The sequence below is a fragment of the Cyphomyrmex costatus genome, unplaced genomic scaffold (assembly GCF_001594065.2).
Source record: "Cyphomyrmex costatus isolate MS0001 unplaced genomic scaffold, Ccosl1.0 scaffold75, whole genome shotgun sequence".
Lineage (NCBI taxonomy): Eukaryota > Metazoa > Arthropoda > Insecta > Hymenoptera > Formicidae > Cyphomyrmex > Cyphomyrmex costatus.
The window spans coordinates 3,445,750-3,464,124 of record NW_017280322.1 but is presented as its reverse complement, the minus strand read 5'-3'; the positions used below and the strand labels follow the sequence as shown (position 1 = coordinate 3,464,124).

Genomic DNA, 18,375 nt, shown 5'->3' with positions numbered 1-18,375 from the left:
GGACTCGTGGCTTTGTCAAATCAACTGTCGCTAGTAAACAAGCCACCCTCCCCCAACTTCGGTGCACTGATACACTGACTCCACAGGATACGTTCTCCTCGCGCGCCATTGCCTCGGGCTTTCAGCCACAAGATCTTTCTCCCTGATAGCGTTAGTTTTAATTCATAATGGTGATCCTTCGACGAAATCAAGCAAATTTAGAATCGCAATAAAAGAGACTTCCAAATATTCTTACAATCAAATATTATACATCTTATCACAAGGATTAATAATAGCGTAGTTCCTAATAACATACGTATCATGTTTGATGAAAATAAATAGACTAAATATAAGAAAGAGAGATGTGTATTATTTTTGAAAAGAAAAATATTTCTCGAATTACAATGTTTTTATTTCTACTTTATTTATATTACTGAGAAAAATGTTGTTAAAAATCACGAAATGTTTCATGTACCTGACTAAAATATTTCTACAATGATACAATAATATATTGTATTATAAATAAATAATTATTTGAACTAGCAAATAAGTTGAAAGTTTAGTGAAAACTATATATAAAACAAAAATATGAAATGAAAAAATAACTGAATACCTATCAGTATAAATAATTATCTTATTAAACGAATGAAATATACGATCGGCACGTCCATTAATTGGAACCAAGGAATAAATTAGTAAAGATTTAATCCATTAAAATGAAGAATTTGTGAAAAGGACGCAATGTTTAAATTAAACGATGTAATTTTTGTTTGTGTGTGTGTGAAGAACTAAATAATATAAATTAATACTTCATATAATTAAATTGATAGGGTGATTATATATAAGCACACACACCAACTGTATCTGTAGTAGAATAGTTTCAATATTTGACTAAACTGTTCTACAAAGAGTAACGGAAACTCAGTACTTTGTTCATGGTAGTAATTCAACATAAAAGAAAAAAATTTCCAGTTTTTACGTACAGTTGAAAGTTTACAGTTAAAAGTGGTCCAAAATTTAAGGAACGACTGGTCGTCTGCGCGGCCGCAGCTGGTTTAGAATCCTTATAACGTCATTCCCAGGCTGCGAATCTATCTGTGCCTTGTCACCAGGAGGGTGGAGATGTTGCCTCCGGCTTTTCGCCCTTAAGGTAAGTGTTCTTATTTTGTCAAACATTCCTTAATGCTATCTATTCTTACTATCTATTAACTTCGAATGATAAGTGGTGTCCTGGATCCGTTACGTTAAACAACAACTGTATATTATAATCACAGTCACTATTATAAACTTTACTTCATATAAATATGGTCTAAAATATTTTACGACTCAAACTATATAGCTAATAGTTCTTTCTCAGTTGTGCTATAATTCTGTTCAGCCTTGTTGAGAATTCTGCTAGCGTTTTGGCCGACGGGTTCTTGTGACAACACGGCTCCGATGGCATAATCGGAAGCGTCTATCGTTACTACGAATTCGCGTGTAAAATCCTGGTATTTCAGTATCGGTGCGGTCGTCAGTTTCTCTTTTAATGTTTGAAACGCATTTTGTTGTTAAACTCGTAAGAGGTTTACTATGTTAAAAAATATCAGAAGATTTACGGGTTATCGTCATATTTTTATCCTACTAAGGCATTAGACGGACGTAATGTTTTCTTAAGAATTCGGACTGTGAGTGAGTCAAATCAATGCTCCAGTCTGGTTATTCCTTATTTTTGCGTGTCTCTACGGACGAAACGCCTCTGGTCAATTTTCCTGGTATTCGGAGAGGTCGAAAACATCACGCGGAAATATTACGTGACGGTCGAACGTGACGTGTCTTAATTAAACTTTTATATTTATTTTATTATTAAAATGTCGTGTTAGCATAGCGCTCGTAATATAGTGCATGAAAAATCGTAATTTTTTATATAAAAGATTTTTATATATCGCACATTTCGAAGATATTTGTTGAAGACTATAGAATCTATTTTCTTCGAGGGGATGTTTTAATCCTAAACTTTGAGATACGTTGATAAAAAGAAATATGGATCTAATATTTTTTGACGTTCTATAATATCCAAAGCCCATCAAAATGATGAAAGACGCGGTTCCGACAGTTCTCTTATAAATATTTATACATTTGTTTCGTTAGTTTGTTGATGTATGTTAGGTTCGAGCAAGAGGTAAAATAAAGTTTTGATTATTTCCGCATTTTAAGCTTTCGTCAAGAATAAGAATTTATATACGAAATGAAAAAATTAATTTTAAAAGCGGAATTTGTTTATAAATATTATAAAATATAAACAAGTATATGTACATGTGACATATACTTACATACACATTTTGTTTAAAATTTTGGAAATATGAATAATAAAAATGAAACTATATAATTCACAGGTATTACAAACTATATATCTGTTTATTATTGGGGATTTTATTTAGATAAGAGTATATATTTAAATTAAAAGTAGTATGTATATAACATACACACATAAGAAGGTAATTATAATAAAGGATAACACAGAATACCATTTGTTGAGGTAGATTTGGCAAATGACACATTGCGTTTAACTTATTAATATCATGGCTATGCATTTATCAGACTAAATAAATTATATGTATATATGATGGCTCTGTGGGTAAAACTAATATAATATTGTATAAATTAAATTACCTGTAATAGCGCATTAATATTTGCGTTGGCTCTTTATGATGATTTCATTTATGTACGTTACTATCAAAATCCATAATCCATTAAAACCCGATTTCATTAATATTTAACATCTTCGTTAAAACTATTTCTATCACATTTCATCAGTTATTAGAACTAAACAGCTTCGTAAAAACTAATTCTTACTAATAAAATCGGTTTTTTATTTTTTATATAGAAACTACAATATTGTATAAAATAAATTATGTACATTATAATTAAAATAACTATAATTTTTTTCTTGTAGCAATAGAGAGATTATAATTACTGTTATTATTTTAAAAAATATAAAAATGACATTAAAATAAAAACTACATTTTTAATTATATTTTATCCATATAAAATGTGTTGCTACTAATCTCGGATCATGTAATAATTAACTCTTAGTACAGAACTAATATTTGTCACATTTTCTCAGCTTTATTTGAAATTAAATAAACTTTTTCTGTACGATATATGATGTATTAAAAAATAATATTTTTTTTAACATTTAAAAGGCTCTATAGGAGTATATTATTTCGTATATATTATTTCAAAATTTTACTTTTACTTTTTTCTAAAAATCATTATTTAAAAACTGTGAACAACCTGTTTCAGTCTTCCCTACTTCTTATTTCTTTACAGGATTCTATATCATCCGGTAGTCTGAACATTACCGTAATATAAACGAGCCAATCAAGATCCTTTGTGATGACAATCGCTCCTTTGATTATTCGGCACTTTGCGCGAAACCAGGAACGCTAGGTAATCGGTTAACATAATAGTGCATTCAGCAACGTCTTACTTTCCCCAGATATCAAGAGAATATATTCTAGAAATGTATAAAATGGATCACTATCCGACAATCATTTAACTTTCTTTTTTCATACCGTATAAAAAAAGAAAGTTAAATGATATGTATTCTCAAGAATGAATTCTACGAAATGTAGATAAGTTTGTGTAATCTCGATGTGCAGCGTTAGTCAATTTTCTTTTGACACAAACGTGAGGATCTCATGTTATAATTATATCCAAATGCCGGAATAGAGTTTCCTTGCGGAGGAAGTTGCCGTTCAGCCGCGAAAATCGCGTTTTCGTTATGGAAACGCGCTCACCGAATTCAAAAGTGGTCATTGGGCTAGAGTATGGGTTCTACGAGGCATTGAAGAGTCCGCAGTTGTAAGAGGTGAACAAACAGGAGCGCTTTTCAATCGTAATTGGAACCGCAGGGGCCTGACCATCGTCCGTGTTCAAGCACTCCTTTTCTATAACTATTATTCTTCGAGAGTGTCTCCTTCCCTTTATATAAAAAAAAAATAGTTGTACACAAAATAACATTCAAGTTATGATACAATACATATTGAATGATACTCGCAAGATAGTGCGTTATATAAGAAAGATAACGCAACATTATTTATAAACGTTATTTACGATTAATTAAATTGTATTACAAATTATTAACTTTTTAATTCTGTTACTTCTATATTGAGGCTAATATTGGCGCTGTACTTCTATTAAATTAAATTAAATTATAAATCATTAATTTTTTTAATTCTATTACTTAACGTTTCAATTTATTAACTATCCAAATATGAATAAAAGTGCTAAATCATCTCAGAAATCCTACGAACGATGTAAACTGAAAAGAGCGTGAATTACTCCCTTTGCGTGTTTAAAAAATACTATTTTTATTTAAAATTCGAAGGTTTGATGTTTGTTCACGAAAGCGGAACGGACTGGATGGTGCTGCTTTATACGGAAACTTCACCTCGGCAGTTACATTCACACGCGCGATCGCACACCAGTGGGCCTCGCTTGCGCTTACTGCGATTGTTAACGATTTTGTAGTCCTCTGTACCGCGACTCGAGAGTCGCCTGCGCGTTGCCGCTTCTATTCTAGATGAAATCACTTCAGCATGATTCTTTTCGCAGTTCTTCGCAGTTTTAATTTGCATTTAACAATTTGCTAGAATGATCCGATATTACTCCATTACCGTTATAGATACATTGGCTATCTAAAAAGATTTAGAATTAGATAAAGTCTATATTGTAATATTTTGCCCGTAATCGCAACAAAATGAAAAACATTAAAAAAATTTGTTATAACTAATATCATAAACTTGTTATAATTTTAAAAAATAGTAAATTAATTAACTACACTGCGCGGATCAACAAATTATTAGGCTTGACAGATTCGGCCACGCAACTTTTGTATATAACAGTTTTTTATACAACTTATAGTTTACAAATTAGTGTGCCAGATGCATGTCTCATTCTGTATATTAATTGATAAATCTCAGTATAACACTATATTAAAACTTAAAATTTATCGACATTTAATTTATTTATATCGGTCGATCTTCGTGCGATCACGAAAATGATTTGTCGCTAATGAAATCCTATTTGTACATCACAAATGTGTAGAGAAGTAAAACGGATGGAGAGAGAATACCCCCCTAGGTCTTGAATCCCACGGGGAAGCAAACGTCGCAAATTGCCGATAACGATCAGTCAGCGGGAGAGATGATTCGTAGCTAATTCTATACGAATCACCCTCTTATTATCATTAATTTGCCTTCATCCGGTACAGGATAAATGCGATAAACTGTTTCTATGCGGTATTCTTTTTATGCGCATGGCTGCATAAAGAACCCTGCTGTAAAAAAGCATTTTAAATCACTACCATTATGATATTTATAAATTACGCAATTGTTTAGAAATCGTTTTGTAGCTATTTCACCCTTAGATTATCTTTATTGAATAGGAATCGCTAGAATATTTACATATACTCAGAGAAAACAGTTCTATCAGTAACTAGACATTTGAAGGCAAATAGTACCTCAACTATGTATTATAATATACATAAAATCCTAGTAAGAACAATAAATAAGTTATATAAACTAGGAAAATATAGTAATATTAAATTACAAACGATTAATACCGTTATTTGTTAAAATATTATTGACAAAAAAGTAAAAAATAAAGTCTTTTTTACTATATATATGAAATACAAATTCTCCGCTTTAAAATAATTATTCTATTTTAAAAACAAAAATTTTCTTTAAAAACACTATAATTTATCTAACTTTTTATAATTTTTATTTTTAAAACAGAATATTCGTGATTTTATAATGACCTACACGATGCGAGGTCCGCTGCATCTGCCTCTCTGCCTAGGGGCATACGACTTTTCACGCGAAACAAAGTCTACCCCATCTCCTAGCTGTTCTCATCTCCATCTTATAGCCTCTCTTCCATCTAGAAGCGGTTGTTTTGATTTTTCTTTTGTCTATTGTTCAAGCTATATTTATTACATTGAAAAAAAAAGATTGGTTGAATGATCTAGTATTTTTAATTGGTTGCAGCACCAATTTTTAGTTGCAGCAGTCAATTTTTAATTGTAGCAGCTATAACGCGATCCAAAATTGGCTGTTGTATAATCCAAAATTGGATGCTGTAGCCAAAATTACAAAAATGCTATACCATATTTTTGCCACCTAAATTATTGCAGCAGCCAATCTTTTCTTTCAGTGTAGCTATTTGCACTTATATATTGTAGCAAAAAAATTTTGCTGAAAGAGACATAATGAAGTATTTTCTGTAATATACGTGCAAGGAATTTACGGCTAATATCTTTTTAGTTGCTAATAATGCTTTTAATTTCAACTAATAAAGTTTCAAGCCACAATGAATATTTTTTATCTGTTATAGCTAAAGCTTAGAAATGATACAAAGCGGTAGCTTATGGCTAAGTTTGATTCAATTATTAACATTTAGCTGCTATTGTCAAGTCATTTTTTCCATACATATATATATATATATATATAAAAGCCTGTATACATATATATATACATATAATTTTTTAAATATTATTTAAAAAGATAATTTATTTTTGACAGTATTGTTCTTTCGTGTTTCCGATTAATGATGGTGATTAACGCTGTTGCTTACATCGACACGAACTTCAACAAGTCTTTTGTTTTCTCGCGGTCTCGATGAGCCTTCTGATATGCATTTATTCTGCGGCATTTTCTCCTTGGCGCTCTTTTTCCGCACTTATGAAGAAAGCGCGTGGCCGCTTTGCTACTCCTTGAATTAATCTCCCGCATACATTAAACCTAATGAATTCCGAAACGTGTGCGTCATCTTGGTTCTCTTGAAACAAAGAATTTTTAGTTCCTCACATTATTGCTGTTAACATGTCGTTGACGTCATCCAGCGTGTTTCTGCATTGTTGATGCGTGTTACATTAACGCATTTTATGCAATGCCACGCGGTGTTCACCAAAAAATTCAAGTATAGAGCCTGTATCCACTTTGCTGTCACTATTCAAGTCTAGCACTTGCCGATCAGAAATATGGTTTGTTGTTGACAATCAAATATGAATAAATCATATTGACGCAACATTGACAATTCTGGTTGTCGAATACATGTATTATTACATGTATTATTACCAATAGTTACAATATCAATTCTATAATAATTGTCTCATATCGAACGTGTATTGGCTTTACATTGAAATCTTTTTTTTAATAATATGTTAAAGAATGAACCTAGAAAATAATAAATTTCTTAATTTCCTTGGGGCATGTTCGGATTCTTGTTTAATGTTTGGTAAACAACAAGGAATGATACCTGCAGGGTGATACTTGAGTGGGAATCTGAACCCAGCATTTGATGCGTCATTATTCAATATTCCTATTAATTTGGTTATTCAAAGTGTTTCTAACAAATAGAATCACATTATTTTTATTTTAGTTATGCAATAAATCCATTTTTCTTAGCATCGAAATTTATGCTAAGATTACGTATTTACACTTACAAATCTTTTACTTTCAGCAATCTAATCCGTGAAATAAAGTGAAGAAGGGTAGAAGAGTAGAAATCTAATACGCGTGAAATAAAGGAGGAGAGATCCGCAATCTGTGAAGGATATATTTGTGCAAGAATATATTTGTGTTGATGTGTATTATACACGTTAGCGCTTTTGGATTCAAAATTAATTTCACCCTAATGCAAGTTGAGTCTTCGAATTTCTGGCTGTTGCATTCAACAATTGAAAAATTTGTAAATAAAAATTTGCAAGTCTATGTAAGGTAAATTTTTTCAGGCATATTTCTTAATTTTAAAATTTGCTACTTGTTATATATCGGTGATAAAATATTTTACATGTAAGAATCCTGTTGCCTCATTTCTCATATTCGATAGATGCATTCGCCTTAAAGTCCGTATTAAATAAGCGAGGTTTCTATGATTGAACATTATTATAACTTACTGTGCTTTGGAGTCCCGCGTCCTCTCGGAATTTTTCGTAATGAAGTCAACAAGCGCGAACCATAAGACGACCGACAACAGCGGAAACTCAGCAAGCATTCGCTTTTCAAGTACTGAAATCATAGAAACCAGCTATATATATATATATATATATCATACGCTTGTGGAAAAGTTTCACATTCAATTTGTTCCTCCCGTTTCGCAGTAATCGCTCGCCAATGACTTCCTTCTCCCCTTCTCGTCTGTATCTGCTTCCTTCTCTTTTCCCATGTTCCTTTTCAGCTTCCATCTCAGCAACTTCCGCCGCCCCTTGCATCTTTACCGGATCCACTTAAATTGAAACGTGCACCGAGACACCGAATTGCGAGTATGGGAAGGACTGGCTGTAGAATCTCCCGACCAATAGCAACCTCTGAAACTCATTTCTTTACCCCCATATTCCGGTCTCGGAGAACCAATCAGGGAAGCGTGCCGGTTTCGTGGTGGAGTGAGCATGGCGTTTCCACCCCCAAAATGGCTGCGAAATCGCGCGGGCATTAGGCATCCCGTTCAAAATAAACGGGCGGATTAATTCGAGGGAGAGCGGTACGAAGGGTACGCGAGCGCGTACATCCCCCTTTCAACCGCGTATTAACTTTTTTCCTTGGTGTGCGTGTTCCACCCCCGCGGTAGTTGACGACGACGGTAAGGATGACGATGGTATCAGGGATCAAGTTTCGTATCAGTCACAGTGGTTGTCGGCGACGCAGAACGATGCCAAGCGTCAGTGCGATAGCATGAAAATTACGGATTTTATCGTAGTGCTAGTGTGTTCACACACGATTCGTGATAAATTGTAGCTGTTGATTATTGTTTCGTCAGAGAGAAATACAATTTCGATAACAATCGATTATTGTGAGCGTTACGAGTGCACCGTTTTGCCCACGGCAATGATGCAGGAGCATAAATCTTTCTTGATCAGAGATCTTCTGGGGGATGTATTGGCTGACCGAGTTCAAGGTATCTTTATCACTATATATAAGACGCAATAGACAAAAGTCATGCTAAATGACGCAAGATAACAGATTGCTCGATATTTGTTCCAATATTGAGATTTTAATTTTTCGATTTTAAAAGAAATAATTGGCTCTTTCTTTGCAAATGAAAAAATATGACTGTCATTATCTGAATAATTATATTAAAACACGTAATTATTTTTTCTTTTTAAATATGTAATGTATTTATAAAAATATCACGTATATATTATTATTATTCTTCAAGAAAGAAACTAAATACACAAGAAAAAAACGGAGCGTTTGTAAGTCAGACTCGTTTTAATTATGAGAATTCTACAGAATACATATATTGCTTTGTATATAATGTTTTTCTTTATGTAAAATTTAGTTAAAATAATGTATTATTATACGTGTATAAATAATTACAAGAGATACATTCAACTAAAAACTAATTGAAAGTAAAAATACTAATAAATTTTCTTAAACGCCTTTATTCCATTCTTCCCTACTCTGTTGTCAGGTATGAAACATGTGAAAATTAAAAATATAAACAGTATAAATAAATAACATTACATGTTTCATAATTGTAGTGAAACTTGCTACACATTTTTCTGAATTGTGAATTAAATATATCAAATGATATGCTATAGTATTATACATTAATTTTATGTATTTTACATTTAGTTAAAGTTATTTTGTCTTATAAACTCTACGATAAATGAGAAAAAAACGTTTTTTTTGTTTTAAAATATAATATATTGTAAATAATTTTGTAATATATTAATTTTATTATTATTATTTACAAAGTTACTACTTTTAAAAGAAAAATAGACATTGTTTTGATAGCTTTTCAATTAAATAACTAATTTAAAAGCAAAAACTTTATTATTTAATTATTTTTAATTCTTAACGATGTTTATCTATACTTATAATATACAATATTAGCTAAAAGTACCAATTAAATAATCAACTAGAAATAACTAATATTAGCTAATAACAAAAAAATTTGATGATTTTAATGTGAATATTACCTGAAACCAATTGCAAAATTAAAACAACAAATAATTTAGTTTACCATAGTTTATGCAGCAAAAAGACATGTTTTGCTGTAGTTTCTTAGTAGTATTTTTAATAACTTATAACGAGTAAAATGAATCAAAATCAAATTTTTTTGCGCGAATATTTATTATTATTTTATTAATACAATATGTATGAAATATTAATTATTTTTTAATACCGCTTCTTTATGAAATTTGCAAAGGAGTATTATGAAACGTGATTTTACGTAGAAATCAAGACATATAAAGAATTTAAACAATTTTTAAATCAATAACAGAATTGTGCTTCAATTTTACATATAAATACAAGTGAACCGTTGGAACTGATTCTCACCGATTTTAATAAATTTTTGATGTGTAGTAAATGAAAAAAATCCAATTTTTTTTAGAGAGGGTGTTTTATCCCTTAAACCTCGAGATAAGCACAAAAAAATATATGTATCTAATATTCTTTGATGCTCTACAACATATCCAAAACTCATTAAAATCGATGAGGGTCAGTTCCGACGGTTCCATTGCCAGATGTAATAACAAAACAATCTGTAAAATGTTTGTTAAATTCCTGATATTTTAAAAATAAGTACTGTATATCATTAAATTAGAAGCTTTAAACGGCGAATAAATAAAAGTTTTAAAATGTAATATGATAATTATAAAAGTCAAAATTTCTGTTTACATAAAAACTTTACATCTAAATGAGATATCATGTTACATACTGTTTCTTCATACACAATATGGCTAAAAAGTATTAGGAGTGAGCTCATAAATAAAATAGAAAGCATTGTAAATAAATTTTTGTTACTAATTATTCCACATACGATCTTTGTAAAATTTGTACATCATTTGACGTGCTCCGTTAGTAGCTCTGGAACTGGAAATCTATTACTGAAATGCTTCGTAACTCTGTCATTAAGTTTTCTTAGATTGTTCTGACATCGTCGAATTCCTATTCTTGAACTTCAATTTCAGCTTTGGAAACAAAAAGTAATCCGCCGGTCCAAGTTTAGCGAATACAGGGGGTGGTGTTTAATATACAGTAATATTTTTTTATTTCCGAAGCTAAAGTTGAAGCTAAAAAGACGGTGATTATCGGCGATATTACAAGCAATCCAAAATAACGTAATAAGGGAACTACGAAGCATTTTAGCTCCTGTATTTTGTAATTCGTCATGCAATTGTTATGAACATATAACTATATAATGAGTTACAGAATACAATCTCAGCAGCGGATTTTCAGCATGCTTTGGAGCGGTTAGTGAAGCGCGTCAAATGATGTATAGCTTTACAAAAATCGTATGTAAAATAATTGTTATCTCTACGGAAATATACAAAGCGATAAAAATAAATATTACAAATCGATACTACGCATTACTTATACTTGTTGTTGTTATCACATCAATAACTCTTGATGAAAAATGATATCTGTCGCCTGCAACGTGTTCTTTGGGACATGAAATATAATTTAACATATCACCGTGTTGAGATGTCGTAACATTCATTCGATGGCGCAACATCCTAAAGTCGGGACAAGGCCTACCTCTCATAAAGTTTTCATAACAATGGATCCTTTTTCCTGAATTAGGGTTGTTAGCTTAATGTCCAACCTCTAGCTTGGGGAATTCATATATTATCCATTGATATATGAAACTTATAATTTAACGCCGGATTCGAACGACGCCGGTGATCATAAATCTCTTAATCATCAGGTAGAAACATTTTTGACTCCTTAAACGCGAAAAGTCGCGTATCGTAACAATCAGGTTAAAAAATAACGGTATTCTGGTTTACCTTACTTTGCCCTAGTCTTACTTACTCATGCTTCAAAATTCTTTTACCGAATCAGTGCGTCAACTAAAATAAAATACACTATATAATAACAACTAATTTTGTTTCATTTTTCATTGTAACAGATAAATATTTACACAATGAATAAGTAAAATATAATGCGTAAAGAGTAATATAATAACTATAAATAAAATATAATGTAATTGATACATTACACAATTAATATTTAAAAATAAAGTAATGTTATTTTATGAAAAGAAGAATTATTATAATAAAGTATTGTATTCTTAAATCATATTAAGAGGTTATGCCATGTTGGAAACGTAAAAATCGTACGTACTTTTTTGAATTTTTTAAAGCAAAATCATAAAAGTAGTTAAAAATCTGTTTAAACTCTCAATTCTACATATTTTAAGATTTAAATTATAAATAAAACAAATATTTATATTGCTATAATAAGCGTCGAAGAACCATTTTGCTTTAATACAATATATAAAAAAAATGTTTAGTTTAAGATACATAAAATTAGAAGCTTAAAATATAATAGATTTTTTATTTCTTTTATGTTACTTAAAAAGATTCATAAAATACACATGGTTTTTGATCTTCATAGTGTAACCTTCTAAATTATTCAGTTTTTCAAAGCAAAAATTCGTCTATACATTGAAATATAATAAGATTTACGCAAAGAAAGATAAGATATATTTCGTACTCGTAAGTAAAATAAAGTGACGAGTATTTTATCAAATTGTGCTTATGCTTTTTTAATTACAGTGAATATTGTCTTAAAAATATTGATTTTTTGATCTTTTACACAATTGATATAACGACATTTCTTAATTTTGTGATGATGACTAAGTTATTTTTTTTACAAGTATAAACGAACACGTGACAGATCGACAAAATTCTCATTAAAAAGTGGATCCCCTGATGCGAGCTTCTATTATTTAAATCGCCGACATGAAGCTATCAGGGAGACTAAACCCCTCGGAGGTGGTACCCTATTAAGAACAATTCTACACATGGTTCGAGGCGCCGAAAGATTCGTTAGAGCTTGTTAGTCTCACGATTTTCGAAGGTTATTACCCCCCGGCGCGCCATTGCGAATCTATTGCCTGATCCTGAGAGGGTGCAGTAGGTCTTGGTAATTGAAATGGTTTTCTCTAACCGAAATCGATCACGATCGATTGAGAATTACTGGATTGTTGTATTAGTAATAGACTTTGTCCAACCGACCGAATTCGCTGATTGGATCAATTGGATTAGCCGAAAAATAATTATTAACACATACCCAGTAGCAGAGAAGAACAGATTGTCTCACATGTTTTATAAGTACTTTTCTCTTTATGTAATTAATCCTACATTACTCGCATGGTTTTTTTAACATAAATATTTGCATGGGGTGTATTTTACATCCTACTATCATATTTCAATTTTCATTACCATTCTTTAAATATTACTGTACAACATTATTTTGTAATACGAATAATAGTCTTTTAGGATGTGTTTTTGCCTTTTGTATATGAATTCCTTGACAAAATTTGTTCAGTATGTCACAATTTTGAGAAAAATGGTATTAAAAAGTTAAAAAATATTGATTTTAAGGAATTTCATGTCGTGTATATATACATACATCAGTATATATCCTTTTTTCATTAATACCACGCAAGACAATCAACTTTTAATTTTAAAATACACTTTGGTTTGTTTTGTTGATTTTTTGTTTTCGAGACATATCAATTTAAAAATAGCTCTTTTTCTCATATAATGTATGTATCTACATATATGCACATATGCTACGTATATCTTGAAAATGAAAAACCATGTGAAAATGAACCAAAATACGTTTTACAAATAAAAGTTGATACTTTTACATAGTAAAAATGAAATTTAAAAAATTTGGTGCCAAAAATGTCATGACAATCTTCAAAATCAACACTTTTGTCTTTTTAACGTAATTTTTTTCCAAATTGCTAATCGTCAACGAATTTGTATTCAACAAAACTACATCCGGAATAATTATTCATATTTGTGTTGCAAGAAAAGATTAAATTTTGTTAAATAGTGTAATTTTAAATTAATTTCAACTCTCTCGCTTAAGTCATCTTCAGCAACAATCCATAGTCAAAAATCCAGAACGAATTCTTAGTGTGAGGATATTATCATCATCCTAAACGTTATTTAACGGATTTGTATGAAATCACGGATCACAATTATTTCATCAATAATGTCACATCGACACTCATTTTACCAACATTGACTTTATATTTCTTTACATATGTACGTGAAGTTGTGTTTGTATGTCATTTTCATCGGTAATTTCACAACTGGTAATTTTATGTTAATTTCCTCGCAAAAGAAATATTAAGTGAAACCACGAAGATAACAATACAAATTATGGGTGCGATTCATTTAATATTCTCAACGCTCTCTCGTGTATCATTTCATTCTTTAATAATATTTGATAACAAGAAGAATGAAATAACATTCGCGAGTGTTGCAAACATTAAACGGCATACACCTTATATGATATATTTTCATAGTCTTCTATCATTAAACAAAATGAATTCTTTTTTTTTAAGATTGTTATAATAGGTGTTAATAAACCAACGCGAATTCTCAAAAGTAACTCATGATAAGATCCGTCTACTTACTGACGCATACTGATCGTCAATTTGTCATAATCAAATAAAATAGTCTATAAATGAGTAGCACTTAAAATACATGAATTTTTGCATCTGTTAAGAGTATAAAGGCAGGATCTTCAAATACAAGAGGTAACTGAAGCAGATTTTCAACTAAAAGAATGTGCTTTTGAGCAAACCAACCATCATCACAATCAGTAGTATCGAATATTTCAGATAGTCGTTAAGTGCGGCCGCATTCACGAGCGTGATGCAATTTCGTCGTGCGTTCACGATTAATACTTTCTGAAGCTTTCGCAGATAAATACTTAGAACAAACGCTACATGAAATAATTTAAAAAAAAGAATTTATATAGTCTAATATTTTATTAGTCTAATCTACAATATCAGTAATTGGGCGCCAGATATGAGAGAGGATGCCATTCTTTCGCGGATTTAATGGAAATTTATTTGAAACAAGCTCAAAAGAATCTTGAACACCGACGGCTCTGATAACCGACTGCTCGCAGCTACGGTGTTGGTAGAGAGTCGGGGGTGGTTCGTGAAGGACGAAGGAAAACGAGTAGGAATCAAAAATAGAATTTATCGTAGCAATTAAATACATAGAATTTGTAATAACAAAATAGTAACAAATATATTCTATCAACCATGTATAGTTTCTTGTACACGCTGGGTAGTTAATTATCGAAAGAACATACAAAAGTCAACAAAAAATCAAAATAACGTTAAAATAACTTTATTTTGATGCTTAAAGTCAATATACAATCAAATTTTCTAACCAAAAATCATTATTTTGATGTCAAAGTACGTATTTTTTACTTTCTCTTGACTTGGTGTGTTCCTTGGATAGCGGTGATATTCGAGAAAGAATTAGTTGACAGAGCTTTAGTATCTCTTCCGGTTATATTTTTGACAATGTGATATTAACTGTAGGGGAACTTCTTCTCGACATGGTACGAGCTCGCGCATGATATTATAGATTAGAACATAATTCATTAAACAATTTACAATAATCGTTGTTAGCGCGTAAACAAAGCTGATCTCGAACTTTCGACCGCAAAAACCCAAGAACTATTACGTCGGAAATTTCAGAGATGCATAGGTATGCGAGAATACTACAAGAAATCTAAATTACACGATATATCAAAAATACCCGATACAAATTATTACGCGACAATACGATAAAAAGTAATTTGGCTGTGGCTGTGGCGGGCGGAAATAATCAATTCGAAATTAACGAAATTATTTGGTTGATGTAATCAAATCACTCTTCTCAGTGTATGTTACGTGTTGCAGAAGACTCGGAGAACGATTCGATTGTTCATTCGGATTCCGAAGACACTATCGATCCTGGCAGCAGCCCTTGCACGCGTCTAGGAAGTCCTCCACCGGCGCTTTCGCCATCGCCCGGTTTGGCAACGACATCTGGGAAATCTTGTGGGGTGATGGTCAATAGCGCACCACCAACTAGCAGGAAACCACGAAGACGGCGAACCGCTTTTACTCACGCTCAGTTGGCTTATCTCGAAAGGAAGTTCCGCTGTCAGAAATATCTCAGTGTTGCGGATCGCAGCGACGTCGCGGACGCTTTATCGCTCTCAGAGACCCAAGTAAAGACTTGGTACCAAAACAGAAGGTAGACAAAAATTTACCATATGATAAAGAGATAAGACTGGCAGGAGCTTTGCGCCACCGCGATTTCATTGCAGGACGAAGTGGAAACGGCAGAACCAATTACGATTGGAGCAGCTGCGTCATCAAGCTACTGTTGAGAAAGATCTTCTGGTACGCAGCGTGGGTCTTCATCACAGCAGCATGGATGCATATTGTTCACCATATAACTCACAAACGCAAACCAGTCATCCGCCACCACTGCCGCCGTCGTCGTCGTCAGCAGCATCCACCGCTTCCACGGCAGCGTTTCTCTCGACAGCGGCTGCACTCTTTCGGAACGTCACCTATGTCCCTGGTTGTCCCCTCTAACACGTGTAATTTTGAAGATCTCAAAATTGTTTCTGAATCAGAACGAGAAATTTAGCCTAGAGATCTGAAGAAACATTTCGACGAACTACTTGTGCTGTGGGTGCTAGTCTAACTCAGTGTTTTCAAAAAAAACTTCGATTCATCTTTTGTTATTTCGGAGTTTCCCAAATTTTTAGTGAATTGGTTGAAAAGATTTGCATCAACAAATCGATCAGTATATTAATGAGAAAGACATCTATATACTACTGTTTTTTGTCTTTTTAACGTTATCGCTTTTTTATGATGTTATATTTAAAATATGGAAATATTGCTCTGCTTTAAAAATTTTGTAAGATAAAAGGAACAAAAACATGAATTGTAATTATCCTGCTTTAATTACATCTATGATATATACTATCAAATCTCAGCAAGTCTCTTCTATAATATATTAAATATTATCAATATTTTTGTGTTTATATAAAGCCTGTAATCGTTTCTTTTTTACGTTTCTTCTTCCATGACATTAAATAAAAGTAAAAAAGTATGTAAATATATAATTACGGAATTTCAGTAGTCGTAGCAACTTATCTTTCACATATCGAATTCAGTATAACATTTAACACTAATATCGAAGTTTACATCATCTTTGCTAGAATTTCCATTTCCAGTTGATATTATAATAATTTCCAGTTAATACTATAATAATGTTACGATACCATTATAACGTGTCACGATGGATGCGATATTAATACATTGCATTTAAAGAATAAATAAAGGACAACTGCAGTTGTCATGAAAGAAAGAATGAGCTGTGATTTCGTAATATACATAAATTGGAATCAGAGGTTTAACATTTGACAATTAATAAGTTATGCGATTTCGATTCGGTTGCACCAATGTTATTTTGACTTTAGGCAAGATAGGCTTGACACTCTCTATATCTTCCTCTCTTCTCTCTCTCTTTTAAAGAGAGAAAGTGAAAGTTTCAAGATTTGCTTAAAGTTAAAGTAACATTGATCGCACATACACACACACACACACACACACACACACACACACACACACACACACACACACACACACATACATACATACATACAATCAATCCTTAGTAACAATTCGTAGATATTTTAGAATCTAATGTAATTAAGTAATGTAATCTCGATATGTAAATGAAAATAATATCTATTATTAATTATCTAATGTGTAATGTTTGAGCACATAAGTAATTAAGACGAGCGCTATTATATAAGGGGTTCTCGTGTTAAATGGCTAAACTTTAAACATGAATTAAAAAATCTTTTGTGGAATAGACTTATAATCATGTCTCGTACGTATTAATAATAGAATATACACCAATATATGAGATAAAATTTCAAACTGAACCCTCGGATTTTGTTGTTGATTGATATACTATGCTGTATTTTGATGCGCTAATTACAAATATGTTTATGAAAATTGCCGACATTGAACGAAGCGTTTGCGAGCATACTTTTACAGAAAAATTTTGTTTGTTTTAAAATCCTAAATTCATATTTAAAGTTTGGGGCTATTTAACTCCGGAATACTCTGCATATATATATTAGATATTATCTGGAAAAAATTTTTTTTATGTCAGCTTCTTAGCTCAAAAGCTTCCATTTCATGCCAAAAAACATTCCTAAATTATTATCAAAAATATTAATACATGTCCATTGGACATGTATATATATATATTAAAAAAAATTAAAAATTTGATTTAAAAATCATTCATTAGCGACCTTTAAATTTTAATATTTTTTGGTAAAAATTTAAAAGTGTTGTTTCAGCATGTGTGAAAGAAATGGAAGCTTTTGACCTGAAAAGCCGATTTAAAAAAGTTTTTTTTCCTTGATAGTATAATATATATATATAAAATAATTTGGTTTAATTGATTGTTGTTATTCGTCATCTTGATAATATTTATTGAATACATTTTCCGAAATAAAAGGTTATTGTAGATAAATAAATTATTATTAAAAACCATGCCTT

At 31.4% G+C, this 18,375-nt stretch overlaps 1 protein-coding gene across 1 annotated transcript; it reads left to right on the top strand.

The window, feature by feature from the left end:
- Positions 1 to 8,849: 8,849 nt before the first annotated feature.
- Positions 8,850 to 16,386, top strand: LOC108780970 (barH-like 2 homeobox protein). Its single transcript, XM_018548822.1, has 3 exons — positions 8,850 to 8,919; positions 15,700 to 16,039; positions 16,113 to 16,386. The coding sequence occupies exons 1-3, from the start codon at positions 8,850 to 8,852 to the stop codon at positions 16,384 to 16,386; spliced, it is 684 nt and encodes a 227-aa protein (XP_018404324.1).
- Positions 16,387 to 18,375: the final 1,989 nt, after the last annotated feature.